Source organism: Nanorana parkeri, unplaced genomic scaffold (genome assembly GCF_000935625.1).
Source record: "Nanorana parkeri isolate BGI_ZX_2015 unplaced genomic scaffold, ASM93562v1 scaffold441, whole genome shotgun sequence".
NCBI classification, from domain to species: Eukaryota; Metazoa; Chordata; class Amphibia; order Anura; family Dicroglossidae; genus Nanorana; species Nanorana parkeri.
Window position 1 is genome coordinate 546,166 of NW_017306709.1, and position 15,238 is coordinate 561,403.

Consider the following 15,238-nt stretch of genomic DNA (forward strand, 5'->3'; position numbering starts at 1 on the left):
TCATAATTTTTTTTTGACAAATGTTATTGAAAAAGTTAAATAGTTACAAAAGACGATTAACATAGACACGATATGGAGGTAAAAGAATCACGTAGATATAAACAACAAGAAATCATTGAACAGGGTAACATAAAATGTCAATGCAGTATAGGAATCATGGTCCCATAATGGCTGGATGATGTTAAGTTCAGTGGGATCCCTATATATCAGAAAGGACCTGTTATCGAGTAACAAATAATAGAGAGAGACAAAAAAGGAAAGGCAAAAAGTTAGCGAATAGGGTGAAAAGGATAGTGAGCCACAGAGAATGAAAGAGAGGGGTCCCAGGGGGTGGTCAGAGGAGAGGGAAGAGTAAGAGGATATCAGGGAGGAAGATCAAATGGAGAGTAAACGTGGATCGAATCGGGAAGATAAATAATGCTGGACCCAAGGGGATCAAACAGCTTCAAATTTAGTCATGGTATTAGTGAGCTTAGCTGTACGCTTTTCATGTGTCATGACCCAGAAGACCCGGTTCTTTACACTAGATATATTTAGGAAGGGTGTTTTCCACGATTTAGCAATTTCCCTTTTAACAGCTGACAATACATGTAAGCAGAATTTAAAGCTCCTATTAGGGAGTGAGTCAGGTTGCCCATTGAGGAGAGCCATGGCTGGATCTTTAAGGTTTACCTGCAAGGGCAGAAGAGCTAAATATTTTAAAGAACTACTCCAGGATGTAAACAAAAATTAACCATTGCAGTGGGGCTACAGCAAGGGTTAACTGCTCAATTTTCTCTAGGTGCTCAAATAAAGAAGAAATACTCACCTGATCCTCAATCCTGCCTGGCTTCTAGACCAATCACTTCTTCCCTGGGCTTCAGTGGTCTAAAGCCAACGTCTAGGGCCTTGTTCACACCAAGCGCGTTCCAGGAGCAGAGCAGTTACAGACCGGATCAAAACTGCGTCCAATGTATTTCAATGGTATTTTGGGCTCTAGTTCACACCACAGCGTTCTGTTCCAGAGCATGTAAAAAAAAACTGCAGCAAGCCCTATTTTACCTGCTCTGGAACGCATGCAAACGCATCAAAAAATGCGCGCAAACGCACTGAAAATCCATTTTAAACTAAAAACGTCCCGGAACGCATGAAAAATGCGGCAAAAACGTGGCACAACCCACTGCACAGTGTGTGCAGAAACTCATGCAGATCTGGTCTGCATTTGGTGTAAACAAGCCCTAATAAGCCCATTCATCTGTATAAGACATGCGGACACCGAGAAACCTATCACAGCCGGAGCAGAGGGGCAGAGAAGTGAGCGGTCACTGCCGCAGGGCTGAGGATCACGTGAGTATGTCTTTATCTGAGCCCTTCAAATAAAGCAGCACTGCAAGGGTTAATTTTTTTACAACCTAATGAAGCTGACTTCCCACCAGTTATCCATAAAAAGAAAACTGTTGGGCTGTAGGGAACGTTTCATCTTATTTGCTTCTAATTATCAGATAACAAAAGGCCTAAAAATGAGGATGAGTTTGGACAAGCTCTCTTATCTTTATCCTCATCGCTGGAGTAAGAACAGAAAATGCTTTACACATCAGTATTCCAGATGGATGGATATTGTTGTAGTATTCCACCTAGTGGTCATACTAGTGGTCATACTGTGCAAATTATGTATAGTAACCTGGTTGTTACTCCATACACAATAGTTGTGATCATATAAGTCAGTTCTTTCATTATATATATATATATATGAGATAGAGATAGAGATAGATATATATTATATAATTTCTTTATTTTTTTATCAGGAAAAGGCCAAAAAAGAGCACATTGACCGACTTGGAGACAGAGATGACACACTCCCTCCTGAGTACAGAAACCTTTTGGATGGTAAAGATCAGGTAATTGTATACACTGACCTATAGATTCTGTATTTCTATGGGTGTATATTTCACGTTTCTAAATCTGTTATTCCAAATTACAGGGAAAACCTGCAAAACCAGAGGAGGTGAAGCCTAAGGTAAGGATGAACTAATGTTCTGCTAATATTTCAGTTATTGAGCCTCTTTCTCAACAGATGTGCTTGAAAGTACATGCAGTAATCAAGTCTGTACTATATGTACTCTTTGCACACAGTGAACATATTACTACATACACAATAGTTGTGATCATATAAGTCATTTCTTTCATTATATATATATATATATGAGATAGAGATAGAGATAGATATATATTATATAATTTCTTTATTTTTTTATCAGGAAAAGGCCAAAAAAGAGCACATTGACCGACTTGGAGACAGAGATGACACACTCCCTCCTGAGTACAGAAACCTTTTGGATGGTAAAGATCAGGTAATTGTATACACTGACCTATAGATTCTGTATTTCTATGGGTGTATATTTCACGTTTCTAAATCTGTTATTCCAAATTACAGGGAAAACCTGCAAAACCAGAGGAGGTGAAGCCTAAGGTAAGGATGAACTAATGTTCTGCTAATATTTCAGTTATTGAGCCTCTTTCTCAACAGATGTGCTTGAAAGTACATGCAGTAATCAAGTCTGTACTATATGTACTCTTTGCACACAGTGAACATATGACGTCCTCAATAAACCGCAGATTAGTAACACATTTAAAGGGCATCTATAGAATCTCCACTTATATGTTGCTTACCAAGCAACATGTCACATTCAGAAAAATAGGACTTGACATATTGAGCCAAGATGAATAAATGACTAGCCCAAATGAGAAATTGAAGTACATAATCCTCAAACCCCAATTAAGTGAATTGAGAAGACGTTCATAAATGACACATTTCCCTAACTGCTACAAGGTGATACAGCAAAATGCATTGATGGGAATTTATCAAAACTGAAGGAGACAAAAACTGGAGCAGCTGTGCATGGCAACCAATCAGCTTCTATCTTTTTCAAATCTTAACTGAACAAACTGAAGAGAGAATCTGATTGGTTGCCATGCACAGCTGCTCCATTTTTTGTCTGCTCCAGTTTTGATAAATCCCCCCCATTGTGTATTGAGTTATTGCTGATCCCAAAGTGTTGTCTGTGATCTTGTGCAATTCTCCATTGAAATCCTCCTATAGTTGAAGTTGTATAGGAGATTTTCTATACTGCCATGTGACCTTGTTCTCCCTTGCAGACATCGCTAAGTGATGATGGAGCCATTGATGCTCTGTCTAGTGGCTTCTCCTCTTGTGCTACCGGCTCAGCTGACAAAGCAAATATTTCATCAAAGGTATTCCTTATATATCTATCTGAATCAGAACTTACTATAACATTGACAGAATAGTTATCAACCTTTTACAGTAGTAATATAATATATATATTAATAATGATGCCATGTCTGCACTAGGACAAGACACAGAAGAGCTCCTCCAGCACACCAGTTTCCCAGGCAGCAGGGAAGACTGTGGAAGCCACAAAGGTTTGTTTTTAAGCCGGTGGAATATTTAGCTATGCTTGTTATCTATGCAGGATCACCAGAATGTAGAATGCTCACGTAGCACCGTTCTTCCGTCATGGCGCTCTCCAAATATATAAGAACTACTGTAAATAATTTGATGAAATATAAAGAAAGCAAATCCAACAAAAAGCATCAAACATAGAACCTTGGTGCGCAATTTATTTCTTGTTGTGTGGCTCTCGGGCCCCTGAAGAGTCTGTTTTCTTGCTCACTCAAGCCAGTGAAGGAAGGGTATGTTGTAGACTTGCCTTCAGTAGTTAAATGGTTTATTTCTCTCATACTACTTTATTTGTTGTCCTTTCCTCTTCTCTTTGTCTCATCTGATCTTCTATACTGCCAAGGGAAATGTTAGATGTGGCACAAGTCATTTTTAAGGGGATGTAGGGAGCACAAATGTGAAGCATCAGTTTGTGAAGGGTCTTTAAAGGAGAACTATGAGGCGAGTGCTTTTCACTCACCTCATAGTTCTAGCTGACCTGTGACAATGAGACTGTCACAGGTCGGCTCAACGAGCAGCAACCTGCGGTATACTGCGGCGTCTCAGTATATACTGAGCCTAGGGTGACGGGAGGACGCTAGTTTGTGTCCTCCCGTTACCCTAAGGAGAACTATGGGGAAAAGCCTTAACCCCATAGTTCTCCTTTAATAGCTGTTTCTATAAGTCTCGTATAATGTTTCTATAACTTTCTCCTAAAACATGTCCCCAGTCTCCAACACTTCTACAGCATGTCCCCAGTCTCCAACACTTCTACAGCATGTCCCCAGTCTCCAACACTTCTACAGCATGTCCCCAGTCTCCAACACTTCTACAGCGTGTCCCCAGTCTCCAACACTTCTACAGCGTGTCCCCAGTCTCCAACACTTCTACAGCATGTCCCCAGTCTCCAACACTTCTACAGCGTGTCCCCAGTCTCCAACACTTCTACAGCGTGTCCCCAGTCTCCAACACTTCTACAGCGTGTCCCCAGTCTCCAACACTTCTACAGCGTGTCCCCAGTCTCCAACACTTCTACAGCGTGTCCCCAGTCTCCAACACTTCTACAGCGTGTCCCCAGTCTCCAACACTTCTACAGCATGTCCCCAGTCTCCAACACTTCTACAGCGTGTCCCCAGTCTCCAACACTTCTACAGCGTGTCCCCAGTCTCCAACACTTCTACAGCGTGTCCCCAGTCTCCAACACTTCTACAGCGTGTCCCCAGTCTCCAACACTTCTACAGCGTGTCCCCAGTCTCCAACACTTCTACAGCGTGTCCCCAGTCTCCAACACTTCTACAGCGTGTCCCCAGTCTCCAACACTTCTACAGCGTGTCCCCAGTCTCCAACACTTCTACAGCGTGTCCCCAGTCTCCAACACTTCTACAGCGTGTCCCCAGTCTCCAACACTTCTACAGCGTGTCCCCAGTCTCCAACACTTCTACAGCGTGTCCCCAGTCTCCAACACTTCTACAGCGTGTCCCCAGTCTCCAACACTTCTACAGCGTGTCCCCAGTCTCCAACACTTCTACAGCGTGTCCCCAGTCTCCAACACTTCTACAGCGTGTCCCCAGTCTCCAACACTTCTACAGCGTGTCCCCAGTCTCCAACACTTCTACAGCGTGTCCCCAGTCTCCAACACTTCTACAGCGTGTCCCCAGTCTCCAACACTTCTACAGCGTGTCCCCAGTCTCCAACACTTCTACAGCGTGTCCCCAGTCTCCAACACTTCTACAGCGTGTCCCCAGTCTCCAACACTTCTACAGCGTGTCCCCAGTCTCCAACACTTCTACAGCGTGTCCCCAGTCTCCAACACTTCTACAGCGTGTCCCCAGTCTCCAACACTTCTACAGCGTGTCCCCAGTCTCCAACACTTCTACAGCGTGTCCCCAGTCTCCAACACTTCTACAGCGTGTCCCCAGTCTCCAACACTTCTACAGCGTGTCCCCAGTCTCCAACACTTCTACAGCGTGTCCCCAGTCTCCAACACTTCTACAGCGTGTCCCCAGTCTCCAACACTTCTACAGCGTGTCCCCAGTCTCCAACACTTCTACAGCGTGTCCCCAGTCTCCAACACTTCTACAGCGTGTCCCCAGTCTCCAACACTTCTACAGCGTGTCCCCAGTCTCTAATCATCTCCTCTAGCATACTTGCCATCCCTGACCATCTCCTGTCTGCTGCTTTCTATAGCATTACATTTACTGAATATTATGTGTGGCCCTTTGGTGTTGTCAGGGCCACACTTGAGGCTCCCTGCATCATGTAAATTGACCAATGATGAGGTAGAGGTTGCTAAGTGGGTAATTTTACTTCTGTATAATACGTATTTACATCATAAAGTACTATATAGGGTGGATTGCTTGCTTTAATTACAACAGTAACTGATCATGGTACAAGGCGGGTTTTCCTCCAGCTGTCAATTGTCTATGAATAGATTACACGCAATGGGATTCATTTACTGAAGAAGTAGCGTCTATTGACTAGCAGAGTGAATTGAGTATTCAAATTAAACCTACGTTCTCCTTACAGATCTCATATGACAAAATGCAAGAGCTAAATGTTTCTTGGACACCTTAAAGTGACATTAAACCCTCAGATTTCTTAACCTAAAACAATACTGTAATGTGTGCCTTACTGTAATCCATGGTTGTTTCCCTTCTCTTTGCTGCTCTTCCTTTTAAATCTGTATCTGTTCTCATGCTGGGCAGAACTTCTGGTTTGCAGCAGACTGCCTTGTCTCAGGAATGGATACACGGTGTCTGTGTATAGGTTTGTATAGGCTTGTAACCTGAGCCAGCACTACAGGAAGCGGCCCTGAGCTGCAAAGGGAAGTTCTCCCCAAGCATGAGAAGACATGAGGATTTAAAAGGAAGAGCAGCAAAGAGAAGGGAAACAACCATGGATTACAGTAAGGCACACATTACAGTATTGGTTTATGTTAAAAATCTGGTGGCCTGCTACCCCGCACTGCAGGGGATAACCGCTAATTTTTCTCTAGGAGCAAAAATGTAGGAGAAATACTCACCCAATCCTTGGTCCTGCGGCAGTGACCCCTCACCTCTCTCCCCCGCCACTCTAGGTCTAATAGACCTGTATTAGACGTGATGACATCATGGGTCCTTAGACTGCCAGAGCCTGGGAAAAAGAGGCTGAGGAGACCAATCTAGCAGCCTGGTGGGATGAAGGATCGGGGCAGTATTTATTTTTTTATTTTCACCCCCACTGCAAGGGTTAATTTAAAAAAATCCTCTTTGAATATTTTAGAATGATAACTCGCAATGAATCTACAATAGGAGATAAATACTCTATACAATAACGTTGTGTCTGCCTTCCAAAGTTATGTGGGCATGTGTCTGTGTACCATCATATAGAGGGACAGGCTCGACGAAAGTCATTCTAAGGATGCATTTAATATTTAGATCCTTATCAGACAATGAAGATACAGATGCCATCCTTCTGTATTAGTAATACATGAAGATATTAACTATTGTTGTTTTATGAATAGGACAAGACTGGAAAAAGCACCTCTAGCACACCAGTGTCACAGACTGCAGGAAAGACCCCAGAAGCTTCAAAGGTACAAAAACTTTGCTAGATATATAGAGTACTGTTTTGTGCTGTGTGATTAGCAAGGGATCTTATTTGGTCCACATGGCCATATCATTTAAATTCTGCATAAACCAACTATTTGCAAATTTGCTCATCCAGCGATAATTTATTTTCAGAAATCTAACTTACAGATAAAATGAAGTTGCTGATTTAGTGTGGTTCTGTCTATGCAGCATCTGCACAGAGGCCAGTCATTTCTGAATCTCCCATATAGCTTCTTAGCTTGCTTTCCTTTGTGTCTGGATAAACATTAATACTGTACAAGGTGCTAGCTGAATGTTGTCTGCCACACTGAATGATGTGAGTTTGTCTTCTTTTTTTATTTTTCTAGCCTACAAGTCAGAGCTCCTCTACAACACCTAGTGCCTCAAAGACAAGCAGAAGTTAGGCCAACAGTAAGTAAATGTACAAATTGTGCGATCTGAATTACCAAACAGGCCAGGAAATCATGCCTTGCAGCACTGGGGTCCTCAGTTCGAATCATAACCAGGATGCTTCCTGCATGTTCTGCCTGTGCCTGCTAGGGTTTCCTCTGTGTACTCCGGTTTCTCCCCATTGACTCCTGTCTAAACTGGCCCTAGTATAAGTGTGTATAAATGTGTGTTAGTGACCTTTTAGATTGTCCCTCCTTGAGGGACTGATATATCCAGTGTGTAAAGTGATGCTTAAGTTGTTGCTGTAATAAAAAATAGATGCATAGTAATTATAATTATATTGTTCTATGTAGGTAACTTTTCTGTATCCTGTATTTTGAGTCTTCATTAGTAAACTAACACCAGTAGGTTCTACTTGGACTGTTTTCTGCATTCTGAAATGGAAATTCAATTTCTCTGCAGAGGAATAGAGGTGGCAGACTCTTGTCCCACCAGACAAGACTGATGACAACACTTTACTTACACTTATTGATGCCTGGGCTATTACTACTATTTTTATGAATAATATTATCTCATTGGTAGGTAATCGATGGGTAATAAAGAGAAAGAACCTGAACCTGAGCTCTTCTGAACAAGGAAGTGCCATGGGCACTTCCACCAAACCAGCTACAGGCCAGGCATTCCAAAAAAAAACAAATGAGCAGGATGCTTGTGTTGACATAATTTACCTTAAGTGGCCACATAGTAATTATAGGTAAATATAAGTTACCAAATAGACATGTAGCCATATAAGGTCAATGTCATCATTGCATCACACCCCTTTGCTTATGTCAAGCTTCGGATAGGGATTTCCCTCTCTGCAGCTGATTGGGTGTACAGAACTATCTTCCTTCTGTGTTCAGAGGAGCTCAGGTTTGGACTGGTCCCTAGTCCTGACCCCAAATTGGCACCTACAATATGTGAGACACAAGTAACATTTTAGAAAACATATTTGATTATCTTCAAATATCTTAAAATCATGAAAAAAACATTTTGTTACATCTAGCAGGCCATTGTTTAGTCTTACAAAACATATACTATGTATTGGCTGGAATCTTGGGGCTATCATGCAAAATGTGAATAAACACCTACTACTGTATACACAAAATGCCTCACAATACAAAAGTGGTATGAGAGAGTAAGAGAAAAGTATAGTATATGGCCAAAAGTTTGTGGAGACCTGACCATCACACCTATATGAGCTTGTTGGAAATCCTATTCTTAATCCATTGGAGTTGGATTACTTTGGATATCACAGCCTCAACTTTTTCATAAGATTTTGAAGTTTGCCCATAGGAATTTGTGCCCATTTAGCCAAGGAGCATTTGCGAGGACAGGTACTGATGTTGGATGAGCAGACCGGGCTCACAGTGGGCATTTCAATTCAGGTGTTCTGTGCAGGCAACTCAAGTTCCTTCACACCAAACTCATCAAACCATTTCTTTATGGAGCTGGGTTGCTAGAACAGAAAAGTGCTTTCCCCCAACTGTTGCCACAGGGTTGGATGTGTGCAATTGTCTAAAATGTCTATATATTTTACAGCATTAACAGTACTCTGAACTTAAAAATGTAGGAGGTGTTCACATACTTTTGGCTAAAGTGTAGGTGTGATGGTCCGATGTCCACCAACTATTGACCATGTGGTGTATTGTTGAATCAGAGCTGATTATCCTGTTTGCTACATGATGTGAAAAATGCTATTACAATTGCCCTGATAGAAACTACAATGCTGTATGATTTGACTATTGTTTTTACTTTTTCCTTTTCTTTGTCTTTTGTTAGATCAGTGTTCAGTCTCTGTCTCCAATACCTGGTTGGGAAGAACAAATTGTGATACAAGCACAGAGCCGTGTGACATGACTTCCACTGTCCCTTTCCCTGCACCAAGGACTTTGAAAATGCCTCTCCTAACCCTTTATTCCTTTTGGCAATTTCTTTTCTCCAGTTCTTAGCAGGGGCAAAGCTTCTATAGCTGTAATGATATGTTTATTGTAAGTAATCTAAAGGCAGCAATCTTTGCACAGTTTCCAGGCAGTCAGAATGTGTGAATGAGCACCTATGGGGTTCCTGATCATGTATAAATTACTATATTTGAGGTGAGATTTTTTTCTGCGTGTATGCAAATAATACTTGGTTACGTTAAGGTTTTGGTGTTGCAAGGGTTGTGTGTCACTAAAATAATGAGAATTACCTGAACAATAAATCATCTTGGGCTAATTTAATGTCAATGCAAAGAGCTATGAAGTACAGTAATTAATAACAACCAATCAGAAGGCAGCAGCCATTTAGAGCGTACAAAGTTATAAAAGCTTTTAGTTGGTTGTTGCGGGTTACAGCACATCGCGTCTTTTTTCTTAGATTAGCTCATCTGTGTTTACAAGACCTGTGCCTTTTCTATTCGCAAATACCCTGTTCTTGGTGTATAGGAAATATATTTTGGCTTCCCCCAGCATGGGCAGGCCTTTATAGTTTTGCAAATATTGAATAGTCCTATTTTTACATAAGATGGTTGCACTGATACCTACAAAATAAAACCATAGAGATTGGTTTGGTATAGGATGTATCCTATTGACAGCTATGCAAAGAGTTACATTTTTACTGTACTGGGTGTACATCAGTCAGGACACGTGTTGAGGGGTTTCTATGAGGGGCTGTCTTGCTTTGAACTTATAACTGTGGAACACTATTGGAAATAAACTTTGTCAAAAGAATGCCGTGGTGGTTTGTTATTTTGTATGTGTAAGTAAAAAAAGGGTCTACAAGTTGTCTGTGAAGGTTTCCAGTTATCCAGCTCACAGTAGTAGTAGTAGTCACAATCAACTGGACTTGTCCTGCCATCAAGTTCTGTACATGGGCACTGTAGAAATAATTTTCTCTGTGGTATATTATTATTATACAGGATTTATATCGCGCCAACAGTTTGGTCAGCGCTTTACAATATAAGGAAGACATTACAATCACAATACAATGAAAGACAAGATGGTAAGGAGGGCCCTGCCCCTGAGGGCTTACATGCTGGTACTGAAGTGGTGAACATTCATATTTTAAATTGTAAGTCTCCATTCACATATAGCGTTTTCGTTTCCCGCGCGGTCATCTGCACGCAAACGCTAAAATCTTTCATCTGCACGGGTTCCACTCGTTTGCGGCTATTACTAAAGCCGCAAATGTCAAATATCCATTGAAAAATCGCACTTGGACTATTTTGCAGGCTACTGAAAGTCTGAAAAATCCACATTAAAGTGCATTGTTTTTTGTGTTTCGAGCGACTCCGCACGTATTCGTACGGCCGAATACGCGGAGACAACCGCCCCTGTGTGAATGGGACCTTAAACTCCCTTCATTACCAGACCAGTTTTCAGTGCTGTGATTAGTTTGACTGAGAATTACTCCGTCACACAACATTTCTATCCAAATTAATTTTTTATCATTTATTTGAGACAAGTAGTATTTTACTATAGAAAGGAAAAAAAATCACAAAGTTAAAAAAAAAAGTTTTCCATATTTTCTTATACAAAAAAAAAAGACAGAACAGTATGCAAACCCCCAGATTGACCCCTTTTGGAAAGTAGACACCCCAATGTGATCTAATTTTTTTTTTTTTTGCCACTATTACTTGAGGCATTAAATGTGCAGGTCATACCTAGGGGGGGATGTGGAGGTGAAGGGGTTAATACAGTTCCCATACAGTGGTTTAATGTACAGATGTTCGGGATAAGGGAGGTGAAAGGATCAATATACAGCTTAGGGCAGAGGCAGAATGGAGCTGACATATTCCCAGAGAGAAGAGGTGAAAGGGTTACAAATTCTAGCATACTTTACTATATTTGCTGCTACTGCAGCTTGTTTTCACCAGGAACTAATGAATGTGTTCATTCATTACTTCCTTTACTCTCCCCTGCCCCTGTTGTAAGAGGAAGGGGAGGACTTGTCAGTGTAAATATTGCCATGTGATAACCAATCAGTGATCACAGGACACAGTTGTGCCTACCTGCTCTGTGCCTGAAGGCGATGCTTCTGCATGTGTGGGGCACGCACACAGGTGGGCACGGGAGGACGTACAGGTATATATTCTCTCTGTATTCTCTGGCATAGCTGGGAAATGTCATAGCGCTGCCACTCAGCCAGAATGTATTTCTTTTATGTAGATGCTGGTAGGCTGACTCTTCTATTGACCTTTTTTTCCCACTTTTAGGGTCACTGGTAATAAAATCCATGTAACTTAGTTCCCAAACCAGCCTACCTGCTGCTTCTATTGCTGCATTATTCATTCCTTTTACATGATAAGGAATGCAGTAGGTACTCGGATTCCCCCCTCCTGCAGCAAGGAGTTTGAGGAAGGCTGGTAGAGCTAAGTGGGAAGACCTCACCAGTCAGGTCCTCAAGATCTAGAAGAGGGCAGTTTGTTCAGCCCATCAGCATCCACCAATTACAAGGAATAGACACCGGCACTCCAATAGTAAATCGATTTACGTCTATTTATTGACGTGCATCAAAAGCAAAATAACACACTTAGTGTGACGTTTCGGGGACACACAGGAACCCCTTCATCAGGCAAAACAAGTCTTGTCTTGTTTTTTTGCTTTTGATGCACGTCAATAAATAGACGTGATCGATTTACTATTGGAGTGCCTGGTGTCTATTTCTTTTCTGCATTACTTTGACGGTGGCCATCCGTCGACTACTGAGCGCCCAGGATACTTTGTTGGACGTGCGGTCAGGAGTGCAATGGGTACATGGACTGTTGCCAATTACAAGGAGTACAAGTGATTAAATATACATGTGTTTATAAAGTAATGTTCACATGTTTCTGAATCTTATGATAAAAGATCACAACACCTCAATGTCTCACCAAAGCATTCTTTATTTGTAATCTGAAGCAAAAACAAGCAAACAAGGAAAAGATCATGTAATATTCAACAGCAGGACTTTCAAGTATTGGAAAACATTATACACTGACATGTAAAAACTGAAGAGAAGGATAATGGGAGTTGTTGCCCAGCCAATGTTATAGGTGATAGTAATGAAGTGAACACTAATGTATGTCTACCACAAAGACCTTTCCCTTCCTCTCATTTCTATACATTCATTCCGATATTTCAGCACACTGGAAATGTTAGCCCGTGTCTTTACATATGAACAGTGAAGAAAATGAAAAAGTCGAAGCATTTCTCTCTGCAACTAAAAGTTGTACTAAAATATAAAACCGGCTAAGTGGGCTGTTTAAAGGTCAGATGTACATTTTGTGTTCCCACTTGACACAGAGAATTCTCCTATTCACTGCTGCCAAACACCTCAGACTCCAGGGAAGATTGTACATGCAGCAATGCGAGTTAGCATCAAGATCTATAGAACTTTCTATTTGAGGAGGAAGGCTATTCTAACACCTTAAGGGCAGAGCCTTTCTAGAATTCCGTACAAAATGTTTAAAAAGCCATCCCTGGCCCCCCACTGCAAGGGTTAAGTGCTCCTTTATGTTTAGAGGACACTAATAAAGCGGTTTTACTTACCTGATCCTCGGTCCCATCAGCTCCCTCCAGGCTGCTAGATTCATCCCCTCAGCTCCAGTGATCTACAGACCACTGATGTCATCACGACTCATGCAGGTCCAATGACTGCGTTAGACCTGAGGATACCGGGGCACATTTCAACATCCAGAGCAGAGGGGGAGAAGAAGTGAGTGCTGAGTGCCATGGGAGCGGGGATCAGGTGAGTAAAACAGCTTTCTTTGAGCCCTCTAGAAAAAACGAACACTTAACCCTTGCAGTGCAGGGGGTAGCCCAAAATGTTTTTTTATTTGCACAGAGATGGGGGCTTTAAAGCATAGTAACTTCTGGCAGCCAATCAGAATCAATGTTTCACTTTTCTGACTGCAGATAATTCCAGTATGACTGCTTGCTATAGGTCGGGAATGTTCTTTGCACTGGATTATAGAACAAGCCCTCCTTACTTTTTTTTTTCTTTTATCCTGCTTTTATACATGAGCCCAGTGTGCTCAGATTTATTTAGTGCAAGCAAAAATGTTTTATAAAAAAAAAAAAAAAAACTAAACTATCCATTTATACTATCATTTAAACACATTTTTTGTGGAAATGTTTTCACATTATTAAAAAGTAAAAGCTTTTTTACTTGATGGCTGAAGAAGCCGACAGAGAATTGTTCTTGGGGCCAACTTCAAATGTATTGAATTGTGCTTGTGTTACTACATACTGACTAAAGAGACCTCATTGCGGGACATTCATAGAAGTATTGCACAGTCTCTTTTAATATTCTACATTTAATGTACCAGCAATAACGTAAGACAACAACGCCAGGCACTGCACTGGAAATGTAAAAGCAAGAATATGTTTGCTATCAATTACAAAACCAGTTTGTATTACAGACGCCATGGAGTGGATTTACTAAAGGCAAATAGGTCCTTTACTGTGCGGGGGAATGTCCACTTAGCTTAGTGAATAAGGTGAAGCTCTGCTGACTTCCATCATCCAATTATATGCAAACAACAATACAATATTTTTATTTTCCTTGCACATGATTGGATATTCTTTGCACAGTAAATTTTCACCACATTCCCTAACCTAAGGGAAATTTCCCTTGAAAAGTGAAAAGCCTATTTGCCTTTCATAAATCAACTGCAATGTGTCTAAATGAATGTATGCAGTGTTCAGATTGTTGTCCTACATTACCAGTGCTCAATAGAAGTCTATTGTGTGTGAGCTTGAACTGTTTAGCAATGAGTTGGGGTAAATACAAGTAGTATGTAATACCAGACAAAGTACTATGGTGTACAGGAGTACAAATAAAAACATCTTAATCTCCATTTTCCTTAACCTGTCAAAAAAACTACCCTAACATAAGCCACCATTATTATATAAGGTCCTAACTGAATACACACATAATGGTACCATGGATGGCATCACAGCTTTCCAAAGATGATATCATTAAAGTGGAACTCCAGGCTTTTTATTGGATAAAGGGGAGAACAGTTCTTATTTCTGGCTGTGTCCATGTTCAGGAGATCATCCGTGTGGTCACTGTCATGGAAGGTGTGAGGAAATCTCAACATGACAACACGAAGTAAAAAAAAAAGCCTAACAAGTTTAGCTAATAGTCCACTTTACTACTGTATTGAAGAATCCATTAGAGAAAACAACCATTTGTTGTATTACAACCATGCTTCTAAGTATTGCAAAACTGGAGAAAATATTTGACTATTCACTACAAAAAGAACCAAGATATTGAGTTTTGACATTGTGGTGTTAAGACTTCCAGGGATAGTCCTCACTTCTGTTTTAGTGTCTCACGCATCTTGCTGAATTCTCTATAAAATATGCTAAGTGAAATATCCAACAAAAAAGTGTAAGAAACCATATTCCAGTGTTAGTGGATTACGGTATATAGTTTATTTTCACATAAGGTTTATTTTCACTATAATATATATATTAAATAAAATAAGCTATACATTCTTTTTAGATGCTCTGATCTCATCCTGAGAGATATTCTCATTTGACAGATGGTAATGAAGAGGCATTAGCCTGGTGGAAGAGTAGATGAAAGTGCTCAGTCAGGGACATTTAGAACAATGGTCAGTTGTCATAGAAGCACAAGGCTGAGTCACACACAGACAAGCATTTAAATAGATGACTTTGTCAAACAAGTCACCCAAGGACCATAGGACCTCAGTAATCTAATCAGTCCTGTCACAAAACGGACCTAAAATTACCCATTATGTATTTTTTTTCAATTGGAAAGTAGTAGTAGTGCTTCCACTGAATCAGGTACA

General features: G+C 40.9%; 1 protein-coding gene across 1 annotated transcript in view; it reads left to right on the plus strand.

The window, feature by feature from the left end:
* CAST (calpastatin) overlaps nt 1-9,702 on the plus strand; it is a 36,607-nt gene extending 26,905 nt beyond the window's left edge. Inside the window, exons 23-29 of the mRNA XM_018560227.1 lie at nt 1,785-1,877; nt 1,961-1,996; nt 3,136-3,231; nt 3,349-3,420; nt 6,939-7,010; nt 7,374-7,437; nt 9,238-9,702. Of these exons, the coding sequence (XP_018415729.1) occupies nt 1,785-1,877; nt 1,961-1,996; nt 3,136-3,231; nt 3,349-3,420; nt 6,939-7,010; nt 7,374-7,430 (426 nt within the window). The 3' untranslated portion in view covers nt 7,431-7,437; nt 9,238-9,702. The remainder of the gene's footprint in view (nt 1-1,784; nt 1,878-1,960; nt 1,997-3,135; nt 3,232-3,348; nt 3,421-6,938; nt 7,011-7,373; nt 7,438-9,237) is intronic.
* The last annotated feature ends 5,536 nt before the right edge of the window (nt 9,703-15,238 follow it).